At 40.4% G+C, this 16992-nt stretch overlaps 1 protein-coding gene across 1 annotated transcript in view; it reads right to left on the bottom strand.

Moving 5' to 3' along the window:
* The window catches only part of DNAJC24 (DnaJ heat shock protein family (Hsp40) member C24), a 31143-nt gene that overhangs the window by 2116 nt on the left and 12035 nt on the right, over nucleotides 1–16992 (bottom strand). Inside the window, exon 3 of the mRNA XM_041461747.1 lies at nucleotides 6424–6562. Within this exon, the coding sequence (XP_041317681.1) occupies nucleotides 6424–6562 (139 nt within the window). The remainder of the gene's footprint in view (nucleotides 1–6423; nucleotides 6563–16992) is intronic.

Below are 16992 nucleotides of genomic sequence, written 5' to 3'. Positions count from 1 at the left end.
CCTGTACTTTTCCGAGATTTGTGGGACAGGTGAGGTCCAAAGGTGAAATGAGGGGCAAACTTCTGTTTTGATGTAGATGCCTTTCAAAACCTGGCTGTAACTCCATAAGCTGAAATGGTGAAGGCCTGCTAACTTTTCCGAGATTTGTACTTTTCCGAGATTTGTGGGACAGTTGAGGTCCAAAGAGACCTCTCAAGATCACCTATCAAAGCCTCCTGCACCCACAGCTGGAGCAAGCTGACCAGGATGGGCAGATTTTAAATGTCTCCACAAATGGAGTATCTCAGTATCTCTCAGGCAACCCCACTCCTAGAGAAGGAAGAAGGAGAAGCCAAATAAAAACCTTCCAGTAAGCACCAAGGGCATGTGTGTGAGAACACCACTGAGATTCCTGCAAAGAAATAAATCCTGCAGAAGAAATAAGTCCTGCAAAAAAACACTTGTAGGGGAAGACCAGTCCAAGTGCTCTTTTATGATAAAGAGTCTCTGAGCACAGAAAGAAAGTCAAGTTCTGGCCTGTACCTGAGAGATCTCTTGCCATTTGATCCCCCAGACTCTTCCAACATTGAGTAGAGCATGAAATGAAAAGTGTACAACATCTACAGGTAACAAAAAACTGAGTTAGAAAACTCGCAGAGCTTCCTTTTTGGAATTATTGAAGCAGGATTTCTCTCAGAACTTTTATAGGATTGGTGGTGGAGGTCTGGGTCGTGCCTCGCTGCTAGAAAGTACAAAAAGGGCAGATGGGCCACCTGAAGAGAACTGGTACAATGCAAATTCATGAGGTTACCATACTTCAAGTAAAGTAACTGTGATTCATAGAACCACAGCATCATTTATGATGAAAACACCTTTAAGATCATTGAGTCCAACCATTAAAGTAATGAAGAAGCAGCTGAGGAAAAGTCTGCTTTCTCTTCTGTTCCAAACATGGTATAATACAAAGCCCAGGGAACAGAACTTCAACAAAGCTTTTCTAATTCATCCCTGCAATTGTAATTTTGAAAATAAAAAAAACACCCCAACCAATGGGCAAAATTAATCCTCCTCACAATTCCCAGGCTGAACAGAGATTGTTATTCCCCATCTGACGCTCAGATCCTGAAGGATCAGGCACAGCATCTCCAGCAGAGCAAGGGAGGGGATTGTCCTGCTCTGCTCTGAGCTGGGGTGGCCTCACCTCGAGTGCTGGGGCAGTTCTGGGTGCCACCATGTAAAAAAGAGATGAGGCCATTAGAGAACATCCAAGGAGGCCACGAGGAAGGTGAAGGGCCCTGAGGGGAAGGCGTGTGAGGAGTGGCTGAGGGCACTGGCTCTGTTCAGCCTGGAGAAGAGGAGACTGAGGTCAGACCTCAAGGTGGCCTTCAACATCCTCACCAGGGGCAGTGGAGGGGCAGGCACTGATCTCTGCTCTGTGTGACAGGGACAGGACTCAGGGAATGGCCTGGAGCTGGGTCAGGGGAGGTTCAGGCTGGATATCAGGAAAAGGTTCCTCACCCAGAGGGTGGCTGGGCACTGAACAGCTCCCCAGGGCAGTGCTCAGCACCAGCCTGGCAGAGCTCAGGAGGTGTTTGGACAATGCTCTCCTGTGCACGGCCATCAGTGATCCCCCTAAGTCCCTTCCAACTCAGTACATTCTATGACTGTGAGTCTATGAAGTCTGAAATCTGGTTATCTCAAAAAATAAAAATTTTCTGTTAGTACTCTTGACTTCCCACATAATCCAGTACCAGCTCTTGTCAGGCAGCTTTGCACACTTCATTTATTTGCCTGTCTGGTTCAAGCAGGAGGAACATTTTCCAGAGATGAACAAAGCTTTTTGATTTTCTAGGTCTCCTACTAAAAACATTACCCAGCCTAATACACCTTGAGGCAGCAGAAACAGAGGTAGCCACTTAAAAACAGAGGCATGGCCCAAGCTGAATTTGCAAGCAGAACATCCAACCCAATGGCTCTCAGATTTCTTGTGCCCTTCCTTATTTCATCTGCATCACTGTTATTACAACCATGGCTCCTTGCTGGTGCTGGTCTGAAGCAAACTGGTGTCCCATTTTCCCTCTCAGCCCCAAGGAGAGTGGGAATGTTCCAGTGCTGAGTTCTGTGATGTCTGCTCAGGCTGGAAAACTCTGTGTACAGAGCTGTCACTTCTGAGACCCACCCTGAACATCCAGGGGGAAATGTGAGCACCAGAACTCATGAAACAAATTTTAATTCCCCAGCGGCAGAGCCTGCCTGACTTTGCCATCTATTGGATTTGTCTGACAACAAGAGGTGAAAGGATTCTGCAGCTCCATTGTCTCAAGTGCAGGATCTAAGAAAACACTGGCAGGCTCATCAGAGAGGTTTATGAGCCTGCAATTCAAAGAGATTAAAAGGAAAAATCTACTGAGATTCTTTCAGGCTACAGAACAACATTAAATAACTATTAGCAGCTTGGTTCAGTAAAGCTTTACTAGAGCCCTTGCTGGGTCATTCAGAAATTGTAAAAGAGGAAAGGTATTTAAGTTTCACTTGGAGATACAATAAATATTTCTTGGGCTATTTAAGGCCGAGTTTTAGGGAAAGGGTTGCAAGCAGTAAATGGAAATTCAACCCTTTCAACAGTTTATGGTTATAGTAAAAATAGTCATAATACTTGAAAGATTTTTCTAGCTCTTTATCAGGCATACATACTTAGGATTGATTTTCTTTTTCAAACCAAACACAATTAAACTTCAAGATATGTACTGTCAGTCAAATACTGTTCACAGTATCTACTCTGCATAAAAATCACCACAGTACTCACTGGATGTTTTCACAAGTTAATTTTTTCGAATAGGCTTTTCAGTTTTAAAACAATTACTTAAATTTGAGTCTTTTCAGACTTTTCTGACTTTTCTGAGTCTTTTCTTAGCTGCTGTCTCAATTTAAAACAATCACACATACTTTAATTTGAAATTTTAACGAAGTCATGTTAAGAATTTTCATAACAAAGAGATATAGAAATACCAAAACAATCCTGCTGCACTTGTTGCAGACGAGATTTAACTCCAGAGAGTTCAAAGGCTTGTGCTCCAGCTGAGGGGCTGCAGCCACAAATCCATGTCTGGAGAAGCAATATCCACTTCTGTCACACACACAGCATAACCTGGCACACTGCAAACCACTGCTACTGTCAGCAAAGGCTGCATTAATGACCAGGTATTACAAAATGAGCTGGTTTAGGCTAAGGACAACTTTTTGTTGTACTGCCCAGAGCAGCTTGAGAATCTCCACCCTTGGAGATACGAAAGCCAACTGACTATGAGGACTGGCTTTAGGTGGGGGATTGATCTTCACAGGATGGCCTGGGAAGGTCTCTTCCAGCCTCTGTGATTCTCTGATTCTGTGAGAAGTTTTTCTTCTTTTCAGCTGTGTCACAAAAGCATGAACTTTCAGGGTTCAGGTGATTTCTAATGTGAAAAATGTGAAACAGGTTTTATCCACACTAAATACTTTTGGTCATTATCAGAGTCAAGCTTGATTTTAACTGCATATTCATCTTTTTAAAGTGGGATATCAAACAAATAATGGAAAAATCAAAGAAGAAAATCTATTGACAAAAAAGCCCCAAGTCTATTCTACATATGTAAATTGTTATGCAGATTTTTTTTTTCCATCCCCAAATTCTTCATACTTAAAGCAAAAGATTCATCATCATAAAAAGGTATTCTTATATGACAAAACAATGAATTGGAAAAAAATTCAGGAAACATACAAAAAGGCAGTTCTTATAAGATTTCCAGATCAGAAAAAATTGGATAAGTATTTGAGTCTAACCTCTGAACAGTTTGTGGTTTGTCCCTTCCCCTTTAATGCTATGGCCTGAAGGCACAAAAAATAGGAGATTATTAAGAAACCTTCAGAGAAAAGCAGTATTAAGATATAAAAGCACATTCACTTGTTAGTCTCAAGAATCCAAACAAAAAGAAAATTAAAACCATAGAGCTCCACAGAATTTCACCTTCTTGGAACTTCTCTGGCTACTGACTTTCTGAGCCAAGTCATTAAGATTTAGTAAGTGTAACACAAGAAGGTACATACGAACAAACAATCTGTGAAATGGGGAAAAGACTGCAGTGCAAAGGGATTCCTGCTGGTATCAGGGCAGCCACACTGACACACACACTGGCATCCTTCAGATCCTGCTTCCTGGCCTTCCTCTGCACCTTACTGACTTGCTGTATTATCTCTCTCATCACTATTCCCCTGAGCTGCTGCCTCCATTCCTTTGTTTCTGTCAGCCTTTATGGCAGTGTCTACGAATTTGTCTAGAATCATGGCTTCAGAAGCAGCTTGACAAGCATTCAAAGAAGTAGGATTTATTTCCCCATCATTTTGCTGCCAGGGAACATGCTGGAAGGAATGCAGCAGCACTGCACATGTGTGCCAGGTGTGGCTGAGTCTGAAACACGGGGGCCCTGGGAGTGGCAGCCTCTGTGCTAAAACAGATTGTCCCATCCTCATCCCATCACAAACACCTGCCTCAACAGAGGTACAGTCCCATTCCTTTATTTGCCAAGTCTTTTATATACAGTCTTGAGATGGCTTTTCAAAGAGCTCATCTGGATGCAAAATAATCTCAGAAAATACATAAAATCTTCAAATTACAGTCAAAACTGATTTATAGATTAAGGACATATTTATATGTCCTTAAATCCCAAAGGAAAACAAAATCCTGTTGTAGCTCTCTACTCCAGTGGATGAACCTGACCCAGGCAAAATGGAAATTTATAGTCTGATTTAAGCTTTAGGTAAAACTCACCAAATACTGAAAAGATTCCCATCTTAATCTCTAGTATTTCCTTTTTCCTCTGCACATACAATTTGTGAAAAGAGAAGGCACAGCCAATGTTACAATGGTAAGAGTACAATACCATGAGGGAGGTGGGCAGCAGAAATTCCTGTTCTGACATCACCTTCCGGCATTTAAAAAATAACTTTGAGATGAAAAAAAATATTTCAGTCTGATCTTAAAACTGCTTACATTACAAACAGAACAAGATCCATTTTTTTCCATAAAACACTTTTTCAACGACTGTTTTCAGCCCTCCCCTCTCTTCCCAAAGCCACATGAAGTCTGAAATACAAGTCTATTGTGGTGGTTTTGTATGGGAGGCACTCACAGAAGTGATGAGCCACGAGAAGTGTCCTAAAAGTTTTATTCTGATTATTATTATTCTTTCTTTTGGTTACTGTTAAAAATTTTTCTTTATACCTTTGTAAAGTTTTAGTTTTCTCCTAATCCTATATCAAGGAAATGAGTTAATAAATACACTAGTGATTAACCAACACCAAACCCACCACACTCATTAGTACATTAACAGAGCAGTCTCAAATTAACAAAGCAAACCCACTGCAGTTATTTAAGTGGAGAATTCACCCTGTGTATCTGCAGCACCCTCTTTACCCTGCAGTGATGCCACGGTGCCTTTGTGTCTCGGAGCTGTGGGGAGTTAAAAATCAGCACGAGGGACAGGGGCTGATGGTGTGCCAGGGTACAAAGCAGGAATTCAATAACAAGCTGCACAGACAGTGGCCTTTTATCAGCACATTCCGCAGTGGTGGTGGCTCCACGTCAATGCTGGCCCCAGTGTGTCACTGCAGAGTGCCACCGAGTGTTTTCCCCACGGGCAAGCCACTATTATTGACTCCCCCCATTAACATGGAGGGTGGATATACATTTATTGAAGGTTCTAATGGAAGGCTGAGGGACTCCTATCCTGAGGCCAGAGCAGAAAGACAGCCTATCACTTCATGTAATGGTAGCCCATGTGTGACAGACCTGACCTACATTTCCCCCCTTTCTTTCTCACAACAGCCTGTCACTGTTTTAAGAAGCTATTTTCTGAGAGCTATAAAAAGGAATGCGTGCTAGAGCTGCCTAGTTAATATGTTATATTGAAATATTATTTACAAACCTGCTTCAGAAAGGCTACTTTAGACTGTGGATGAATTATGAACGCTACCTAACACCCACAACGGAAAAGAATGTGTCCTAGTGGTTCTGGTTATAAATCCATACACAAAGAACACTAGGATAGATGGTTTAATGCCTACATCTAAACAACTGCAACAAAATGGAGCATAAAACTTAAAATTAAGAACAATTAATGAAGCTACCTTCATAAAATAAAAAGGGCTAAGGTCTGCAATCAGTATAAATTCCATAATTCAAACTATCAGGAAGAATGCCCCCTAACGTTTTGTTGGAAGCCATTCTGTGTTTTCAGCAGCTGATGTATGTGTAGCTCAAGCTATAAATAATGGATCCACGTCTGAAAGTAGGACAAGAGTGAAAGAAACATTCCGTTCGGCATTTTAAAACACCATCTCACTACCACTCCCAGCCCCTGCTTCTCTAAAGAGCTGCTGCCACTCCAGCACTCCTTGGCAGGAACCTACCACGCTGCTGCAGGTCATACTCTTTTTTTGTCTCCTCGTTGCCCAGAATTTTCCACGCCTGATGGATCTCGATGAACCGCTGCACGCGCTCCTCCGCCGCCGCCGCCGCCACGTCTGCCTCCTGTTTGTCAGGGTGATACTGCCAACCAAAAACAACAGGCACAAAAGGGTCGGGGTGGGAGAGGAGCCGTCAGTACTGCAGCTGATACTCAGCTAGGAGGACAGAGCAAAGGAGAAGGTCTAAGCTGGGGAGCCAGAGGAAGGGAGGTGACGATGCTGGGCACAAGAGGAACCTGCCAATTTAATTATCCCACTGGAATGGCAGCAGAGCCACCAGTGGCACGAGTGTCACCATGTGCACTGACGGCATTTTCTGGATAATTTGCTGATGGAATCACTGGCCTTATGGACAATTTACCTAGAGAGTGACTAGCACAAACAGAAACAGGTACATGCAGGGACAAGAGGAGGTGCTGGAGGTGGCTCTCGTGACACTCCACAGAGCCAAACATGTTTAAACATAAACATAAACACAGATTTAAAATTAAAAAATAAAAATTACAAAATATTTGAACATAAAAACAGCTTTAAACATAAGCACCAATCAGTGGCCTTATGGACAATTTACCTAGAGAGTGACTAGCACAAACAGAAATAGGTACGGGGACCATGACACAGGGACAAGAGGAGGTGCTGGCAGCTCTCAAGACACTCCACAGAGCTAAACATATTTAAACACAAACATAAGCACAGATTTAAAATTTTTTTTAAAAAATTAAAAATATTTAAACATAAACAGAGATTTAAATATAAGCACCAATGTTTAGTTAAAGCTATTACAGATAAATTGAATGCTGCATTACATGTGCCCAGCTTTTTTATGATTTAAATGGTAAATAAAATATACATGATCAAATATAATTTATACTACATGTACTTCTACTTTTGAAAATATGCCTGAACATCTTTAATTTCTTCCAGTTCAGTGAATCAATAGCCCTTCCAAATACTTAAAATCATGGATCACTGGCTACAAAATTGTGTCATTTTAGTTAAGAAACGATTATTCAAGGACATGGTTATTCAAGAAATCCCACGTTAAACAGGCAATAATAATTAAAATTAACACATTTTCTTTCTCATTTGTGCAGAGCAGAGCATTCTGACTTGAGTGGTTCCAATGTCTACTGAAAAGGAACCCTCAAAGCTCCATCTTCCTGTACCTTTAATTCATCTCCAGTAATTTCTTTTCCTGCTATTTTAAATTGCTCAGTAGATGTGATGGAGCAACAGGAAACAGCATTTAACTTGAGAAAGTTCCCATATAATCAGGCCTTTCAGCTGATAACTGTGTCACAGACCAAGTTTTCCCCTATTCTGGAGCTTTAAGTGCCCTTTATACCAACATCAGCTGGGACACTGAAATGCGAAGCGGATTTTAAGATGTACAACACCTTTTCTATAAGTGATTAAGCAGATTTCTCTCTGAGTTTATAATTCATTTTGGAAAGAAAAGAATACTAGTAAGGTGTGTAGTTGACAAAATCCCAAATGTAAAGGAGCACTTCTCCTGCAGTCTGTTTGCTCACGGATGGATCTGTCACTGGCACTGACGGGTGTTACCCACACAAATCCCCTGTGCAACAGCAGGGAGCAAAATGCTTCCACCTCAGGTTTTTTCACTGGTGCTTTTCAGTGGTGTCTTTTCACTGGTGCTTTTGTTTGTACATATGTGAGGTTGGAGGTACATCCACACAAGTGGGTGTACCTCCAGCCTCACACATGTACAAAATCCTGGTTTTGTTCCACTTGAAGTCCCCTCTGCATTCAAGACTGAAGACTATCTTACAGCTTGCTGAAAATACAGCTGAAGAACAGTTGTGATCCATAAAGATTCATCCCTTTTATATCTCCTCAACTGAAGATGACAAAATTCTAGGGTGCAAACAAAACCAAAAAAAGTTGGTCATTGCATGAAGTCATTGTATTCTATATAGATAACTGCTAGATATTTGGATTGGCCACACCTTCTCAGATCAGTTTCTTAGAAATACACAGAAATATTACTGACTGACTGCCCAAAGCAGAGCTAAATACTGGCTTCTCTCCTGCCAACAATGTTGAGGAAACACTCGCACAAAACGGGTCACACTTTCCCTTTGCTGCATCAAAACCTTGTCTGATTGAGAAATGATTCTGAACTATATTGGAACAGCCAAACACAGCAAGCCATACACCACAAAAGTACTGTGGAAAAATAATAATAATCAATGCAGGAAACATTACTCTGTTGATTTCTTCAATAATGCAGAAAATTAATTATTCTTCAGGTTAATCACATAGCCCTTAACACCTTTCCTGCAGATTTGGAAAATTTAGTTTCTGCAGCATATGCAATTTTTATGTTAGAAAGACTACAATTCCATCATCTCCATCGTAAGGGACTTACTCATTAAAATAGGCATCTATATCTATATCTATTTTTTTTCTCTCCATTTGGGTCTCCATGCCTTCTGAACCTATTTGCTCCTTCCCCTCGTGGCCTTTTTCCTCTATTATCACCTAATGCCTTTAGCAAACTACATCTACACTAAGAAAAATCCTCAAACATCAGCTCTTTTATTCTAATACTCCTCTTCTTCTTCTTCTTCTTCTTTTTTATTCCAGTGACCCCATTTCAACTGGGTTCATGTACTTATTGTTATGCTCTTACTGACTTATTTTCCCACTCTCTAGCTTGCTACTCCAAATCCAGGAATTTGTCTGTAGCAAAAACCCACTCTTGATTCAATGCCCTGCTCTTCCCTCTCCAAGAGAGCAAACAAGGTATCCTGTCTCCAGTTGTTTTAGACTCTGTTCAGCCACTCAGACACAGAGGACATTTGAGAAAAGTACTGGAAGTTCAGAGGGAGCACTCTGATGTCAATACTTCACAGAATTCACAGAGTCTCTGGGTTGGAAGAGACCTTCAAGACCATCGAGTCCAACCCAGCCCCAGCACCTCACCTGAACCCTGGCCCCCAGTGCCACATCCAGGCTTTGTTAAACACACCCAGGGATGGTGACTGCACCACCTCCCTGGGCAGCCATTCCAGAACTTCATCACCCTTTCTGGAAAAAACTTTTCCCTTCAGACATAAATCATACACTTCTTTGGGACCTCCCCTCACTCCTAGCTACCAGATCCTTGTCTGATCCTGCTCCCTCTCCAGAGGAGCTGCCTGCAGAAGCAGAGCTGGGGGTTTGGTTTTGTACTGCAGGAGGTGAAATAAGATGGATTTTGGTGATCTCCTCCTCCCCATTCATTGTCATGGTTTTGCATGAGAGACATTTTTATGCGTGGGATGCAGTGAGAAGTATGATTTCCATCCAACTATGAATTACCTTTTTTAAAAAAAAAAAACAATTTTCACAACCTACACTACAAGACCTTCTGGAAGGTGTAAAAAGATGCATATTTATATTAAATAATAAGCACTGATGAAAAGCAATTATTTATAGTGAGGATCAGCTGAATCCAGCTCAGTGGGACTTTTACAGGCCTGAATTTTACACTGGATTTGCAATCTCCTCCTAAATTGTGGAATACACAACTTAATGTGACCACTTAATGTGGACAAATTTTACTCACAGCTGCTTTTCCACATGCCAGATTGAAAAGGCTGGTTATTTAGAAAAGGGTTAAAAAGTGCTAGCCCTTCTTATTTAGTAATTAATACATTACTATGGCTATTTTGCCTTGTGTATAAAGGGTATTCACTCCCAAAACCACAACATGCACCACATCCCTAATTCCCTACATCAAACCAGGAGGCTTCATTTTCTACGAAAGCTACTACTGCTTCCAAATTTTAAATCACTTTTTTTGTAAGTGAAATAAATTTACTACAGTGTATTTTCACAGATAACTGTAAAAGACTCCTCCCCACTGAAATTACAAAACTGTTAAGTAAGCCACTTAAAATGTAAACTTGGTTTTTTTCTGGCTGAGGAAACTGAAGAGAAATCAGTTCTATTTTTTTTTCCAGGATCAAACTAAGGAGTACTCTCTACCTTCTACAGCTTTGTCTTTCCTACTTTCCAATATTTTCTGCAAAGTTGTCAAGCTTTTGCAGAAATCTTCAGCAGAAAATAAAAAGTAATATAAAAAGGACGAATCAAAGGCAGCTGCATTAAATTCTTGACCTTCTCTTCTGAGACAACTATTTTGAAGAAATATTTTCAGATTTTTAAATTTTTATTATACACCATTTAAATCTTTTTCCCCATAGGGGAAACCATTTTTAAGGTTTTAATATTCAAAAGTAATGACAGGCATAGAACAATGATGAAACCACCAGAGCTCAAAAATTAAAGTTAGATTATTCTGGACTTACTATCAGGAGTCATTAAGTAACCATTAAGTAGTGAGTAAAACCAACACTTATAGCACAGTAAATTTCTAAACTACCTGATTTATTAAAGATTTTAAACTCTGAAATCATCTACAGTCTCATGGAGTCACCTTGCTAAATGGAACTGACAAGTTTAGACAAGTCTTGAATTCCTGCTTTATTTCCATAGGGGATGTGTGCCTATATTTGAATAAGGGATATATTTAAAGCTGGAGATGTGCCCTGAGTAAACCAATCTGGTAGGATTTTACCAGAGGATTACTCAGATGCACCAAGTACTTCTACCTCTGAAAGAAAGACATCTAAAGACTAAACCTGACCTTTAAATAAGAGCAAATGATAGAATATTAACATCTCCAATTAACTCAGTAGCTCAGCATTCTTATCCCTTTCTCCATATTGGGCATAGAGTAGTAGTTGCAGTGTTTTTATAGCTAGACACTATTTTATCCAGTGCAGTGAGAATGCATCATTTCCATCCAACTATGAATTACCTTTTTTAAAAAAACGCAATTTTCACAACCTACACTACAACACCTTCTGGAATGTGTAAAAAAGATGTGTATTTATATTAAAAAATAAGCACTGATGAAAGACACTCAGCAACGGTCAGGGAAGAGAAATTCAATCCAAACTTGACAAAGAGAACACAAGGTCCATTTCTGATGAATGAAAGAACTGAATTAAAACTGCAAACAGAAGAGATCCAAGCCACACAAACCTGGTGTGCAAAGGGCTGGATGGACTAACAGGGCAGAGGTGGAAGTGGCCCTGGATAAACACAGGATGAGAGCAGGACACAGCACTGGCAGCCCTGTCCTGGCCGAGCGAGCTGGACACTGCTGCTGGAACAGAGAATGGGAATGGGCAAAACATTGGAAGCAGCTGGATGAAGAGAGAAACCCAAGCCATTATTTCCCAGCCACATGGCCAGACTCATGGCTGGGAATCCAAGAGGATGAAACTTTGACTCCTCATGGGAACTGCACAGATTAATACCAAGCAGTTTTGAATCACATTATCAGTATTAGGGGGTTCAATCTATTTATTCTTTTATCAAAGCTCAATATCCAACAGGCGATACAGTCAAATTTCAGAATCTGAACTTCTGCCCCTCAGAGTATTAAGTCCAAACTGTTATTTTATTTATAGTATCCTGTGGCAAAAAAAAATAGTCAAAATGGGTTTAAGCAAGCCTCACGCAAACAACCTTGCTCTGTACAAAATTAAACAATCATGGTGCACTTAGACAAAATGAACAAATCAGTACCAGTGTGTCCCTTGCAATCCAATGAAGTTCATCCTTTTAACAAAGCAGCAAGATCAAAATGCAGAAATTAATGTGAACATAAAAATACCGAAATTGGGAGCTAAGTTTAAAAACATTTGTCATGCTTTATTCTATGTGTACGCATTATCAACTGTAATTGTCATTACCTACAATAATTAAGGTTAAGCAAATGAAGTCAGGACAAAACCTGTCAAGTGTTCTCATCTGACACATTCATAGGTCGATGTGAATCTGTCTGTACGTCACAGAGCCCATCATAACACTTCACATCACATTAAAAAGAAGCTGCAAGACAGTCAGCATTAAGCAGAAAAATATTAACTGGCTATTTCCTATTTAACTTATGACTGAGGCTGAATTCTTGTTACATTTCCCTGCCTTAGGAAAAAAAAAAACAAACCTCAGTAAATTTAACGCCAGCCTGCTCTTAGGAGGAAACTCCTTTGCCCCTGCTTACAATATATGTAGTAAATACCACATTTTACTGGGACTTGCCAATAAATCTCACCCCCTGACACAGTGTCTGTTCATACTCAGTTTTTGGCTGCTCTGCCACAAATGCCAACAAAGGGACCAATTAATGAAAACTTTCTTGATACATTCCCAGTGGATGAATGTCCGCCTTGCAGAAGGTACCTTGACAACATCCATCTCACACAGGCCAAATGGTTGCTCTGTGGTAGCAATTAAGACACCACCAGCCTTGGCTAGATTTAAACCAACAACCAAATCTGTGTAGGCCTGAACAAATGCTCATAGAAATCTGGAGAAATTAACTGCTAAACAAGGGCTGGACTGGGTCATATAATTGCATCCATTTCTCTAGTTATTTACAGACCATGAGGACACATTTTGGTAAGAAAGCAATTACAGTTCCTAAAATAAAATCTCTCAATCTGGCCACAATATGTAAGCCACATCTATAAATATCTAAGAAATCAACAAATATTTAAAATTATTTCAAAAATCAAAATATTATGGTAGGCTGACATTCCCTTTGTACTCAGTTTTTTTCTCTCTCTCAACAAAAAGACTGTGTTCAGTCTTCGTCTTCACATAGCTTTGGCATAATTTTTGGACAATTAAGCTTAGTGCAGCATTCCTCCTATTTCTAAAATTACATTTGCAGATGAGAGTTTTGTTGCTTTGATCCAGAAGTGCTCATCAGAGGGTCTCTTGCTGCAGACTGTGAGCAGGAGAGATCAGTGTGAGAGCTGCTGGGAGCACCTCCACTGCCTCCACTGCAAAGTTCAGAATGATTTTGGGGTTTTTTTAATGCAGGGTACCCCCCTGAATATTATGAAATCTCTGTCCTCAGACAGTTTACAATGTGGCTGATGCAGGCCCCCAGCCCTCACGAACAAGTAATTCTGCTTCTATTGGTCTCAGGGCTCAATAAATTAATGTTTAAAGCTATCCAGGACACTGAACTTCTGCATCTGAAACACTACCAGCTAAGTTGAACACAGTGTAGGAGAGTGGGCTCCACTCATCACCCCAAATCCTGCCAAAACGGAACATTTTCAGTCCTGAACTGCCAATATAGAGCATGTAGCAATATTTTCAATCAAATTACGCAGCATCTCTTGAAAGTTCCAGATCAGCTGATAAAGCACCAACATGTAAAGCTGAGCAGTCTCCCTGCTGGACACAGCACAGAGAAGGAACCATAAAATGCAATTACAACACTCTGAGAGCACTGTAATTACATTCAAAGTTACACTTTGGCTAATTTTACCTCCATCATCCCCCTGAACGCTTTCAAATCCCCATGAGCCAGTACCAGAATTAACACCCAGATCTGCTATTATAGATTATATATATATTATATATATATTACATATGTTATATGTATTATATATGTATAAAATCTATTATACACATCATGCATATAATATATATATAATACACATTTTATATATAATATATATTTTCTATATTATATTTTTGCCATGCCATAGGTGAGCACCCAAGCCTGCAAATGAGCATTTGCTCTGGCTGAGGGCAGGGTACACACAGCACAGGCTGGCTGCTGTGCTCTAGGGCCCAACTGTTCTCCTTGCACAATCCATTCTGGGATGGGTTTTAAATCAGAGCACAGGCCAAATGACCAGTTCATTTTTTAAACTGGAATTTGAACTTTTGGCTAATAAAATTTAAGAAAAGCACGTTTTAGCCAACTGTGACAATCAGGGAAAAAAGTGACAAACGTGCACTTGGCCCCCACCCTGTGGCACTCACTGAAAGGTCACAGAAAGAAGCAATTTTCCAACTTCACCAGCTGAACTTATAAAATTAGGGCAGGGGAAAAAATACACTATTTTTCATGCCAAAAAAAAGAGAGGTTATTTACTCAATAAAAGTATTCTGAAACAGGAAGATGTTTATCTCAGTAAAACAAACAAGGTTAAACTGCAGGAGAAAATTAGTTCGTTTTGAAAAAATCTTTAATTTAACCATGTGAACATTAAGCTTCTGTAATTGCAGGAGGAACTTCTGAATGAAGAATGTGAATTAATTACCAATGTATTTGTACAAATGAATGGGGAAAAAACCCACTAACTAAATAATTGTGGCATCCTACTTTCCTAGACTCAAAGTGCTTTTCAATTCAGAATGAATTAAGTTTCACCTGAAAAACTCTCGAGCCTGCTGTGCAATCCAAAACCAGTTGGGGTGGAACCCTGGAGCACTCTGGGGCTCTTCACTTAGAATTCTTTTGCAGGAGCCACCAGGAAACCTTACTGCCCTAGTGTTTCTCTCTTACTACACAGTTTTATTTAAAAAAAAAAAAAAATCTACCTATCTGTAGATCAGCTCTTCCATTAAAAAATACCTGAGCAAACAGAAGGCTACATTGCTTCAGAGCAAGACATGGACAAAAAACAGGGTTGAGAATTTGATATGTGCTCCTTCTGCAAAGGATGGAGCTGCCCCCACGGATGCAGTGGGAAGGGAAATATTTCAGCAATGAAGATTTCCTTCCCTGGCTTTTCCACAGGCCTGTTTTGCATATAAAGGTCTTGTACAGTTGCCACCCTGAGACAACATCACAGTGGCCTACATGGTCCATCAGGTACTAATTAGGGAGCATGTTCTGTCAACACTTTCTTGCTCTTCTTCCATTAATTGATCATCCTGCCCAATTAATACAATGCAGCTCCGTTCTGGAATCCTTGAGATCCTTCACTTGGGATGCAAGAAAAGGATGCAAGTAAAGAAAGCAAGGATGAAGGGGAAAACACCCTCCCAAAAGGGTCACAAGGTAACTGCACTCGTCCAAGACCTGGAGTGATAATATCTGAGCTGAAAGGTTAATTATGTTCTTACCAACTTTCTCTTGAGCCTAAGATTGTTTTTCATCTAAGAATAAAGACTAAGAGAAAAAAAAAAAAAAAAAAAGCCCCAAACCTATAACAGGCTATATTATGTTTAGATATGGTGACAGCATATGAAAAGTCAGGGCAGCAGGACTAAACTGACTTGGCCATTAACAGCATATTTATCGTCAGAATGTGTGTGGTTAATGTTTATCACTGTTGGGTACCACAGACCAGAAAAGAAGTCAGGGACACACTCCATCCAGCACACTAACCCCAGCCATGCACACAGGCCAGGTGCCCCGCAGCCAGCGCCACCAGAAATCAGCATTTCATAAAAACTGCGAGGAATCAAACACGTTTTCTCCATTGATGAAACTGCACCGAAGACACCAAAGATAAAAACCCAAGGACAAAGCAGCTGCCAAATACAACACGCTACTGCCACCTAATGCTAAGCAGGGCACAGCAAAGCCTGGCTTTGTTCCTCTGCACCGCCCCAGCAACGGGGGCCAGAGCCAGCCACAAAGTTTCCTGATGTTCTTCAACATTTGTCTCATCCCCGACGGTCTTCCTAAACTGATCTGCTGGGATCGCAGCTTTTCTTGTACACAAAGCAAGAAAAAATAGGGAAAAATGAAAAAAAAAGAAAAAAAGAAAAGAAAAAAAGAAAAAGAAAGAAAAAAAGAAAAAAGAAAGAAAAAAGAAAAAAGAAACAAAAAAGATAAAAGAGAGGAGGGCTGTTTTCTCAGAACAGCACAAAACAAGATGACTTTGAAGATGCTTTCTGTATTTCACTGATGTCGCAAGGCACTCTCTCCAAAATGTGGAACTTGTTCACTTCCATGGAAAGGACGATGCCAGGTCTTAAACTTGCATTCCTAGTCCACAATCAGTGCTTCCAACATGCTCACACATTTGGCAGAAGTTAGCAGAGAACATGCAAGGAGTCTCTTCTTCCACTTGCAAAGAGGAGAACCAGAAAATGAGGAGCTCCCTGTGACATTCAATCTTTTCATAGAGATTCAAACTTCCCCCAAGGACGTCTGTCCAAAGCCAGCTGAACAAAAGAGCAAGGAATTTATCTACTTGATTCTTTACTTCAATCCACCTCTTTTTCCTTTCTTCCCCCAAACACAAACAACCTTTAAGCTTTTGAACAACTTTAGCCTTGCCCTACCTGATCTTGTTATCAGCCTTGACACTAATTACAGCCTGCACTGCCCATCTCCAGGATGATTCTTTCTCATGGGAAATGTTCCTCATTTGGGGAAAAATAAAAGATGACCATTTCATTTTCCCTCTCATCTCTTAGAATGTACCCATTCTATGATTTCTTTTGAACATTTCTCATTGATCAGCTGGTGGAAATTGTGTCCAACCTTGTCCTTTCTTCCTCCTTATAATCTGCCATGATCAAAACTGTTGTGCAAGTATCAATCTTTCCACACAATCTTCCACTGTTTGCATATTTTACACACATTATTCACCTTTTCCATAACCTTCTGGCCAGAAATTACCACTGTTACACACAACATCCAGCACAGCACACCTACACCTTTGT

Source organism: Pyrgilauda ruficollis, unplaced genomic scaffold, assembly GCF_017590135.1.
Source record: "Pyrgilauda ruficollis isolate IOZ18807 unplaced genomic scaffold, ASM1759013v1 scaffold153, whole genome shotgun sequence".
Taxonomy (NCBI): domain Eukaryota; kingdom Metazoa; phylum Chordata; class Aves; order Passeriformes; family Passeridae; genus Pyrgilauda; species Pyrgilauda ruficollis.
Note: the sequence above shows the minus strand (reverse complement) of the source record. Positions and strands in the feature narration are given on the sequence as shown.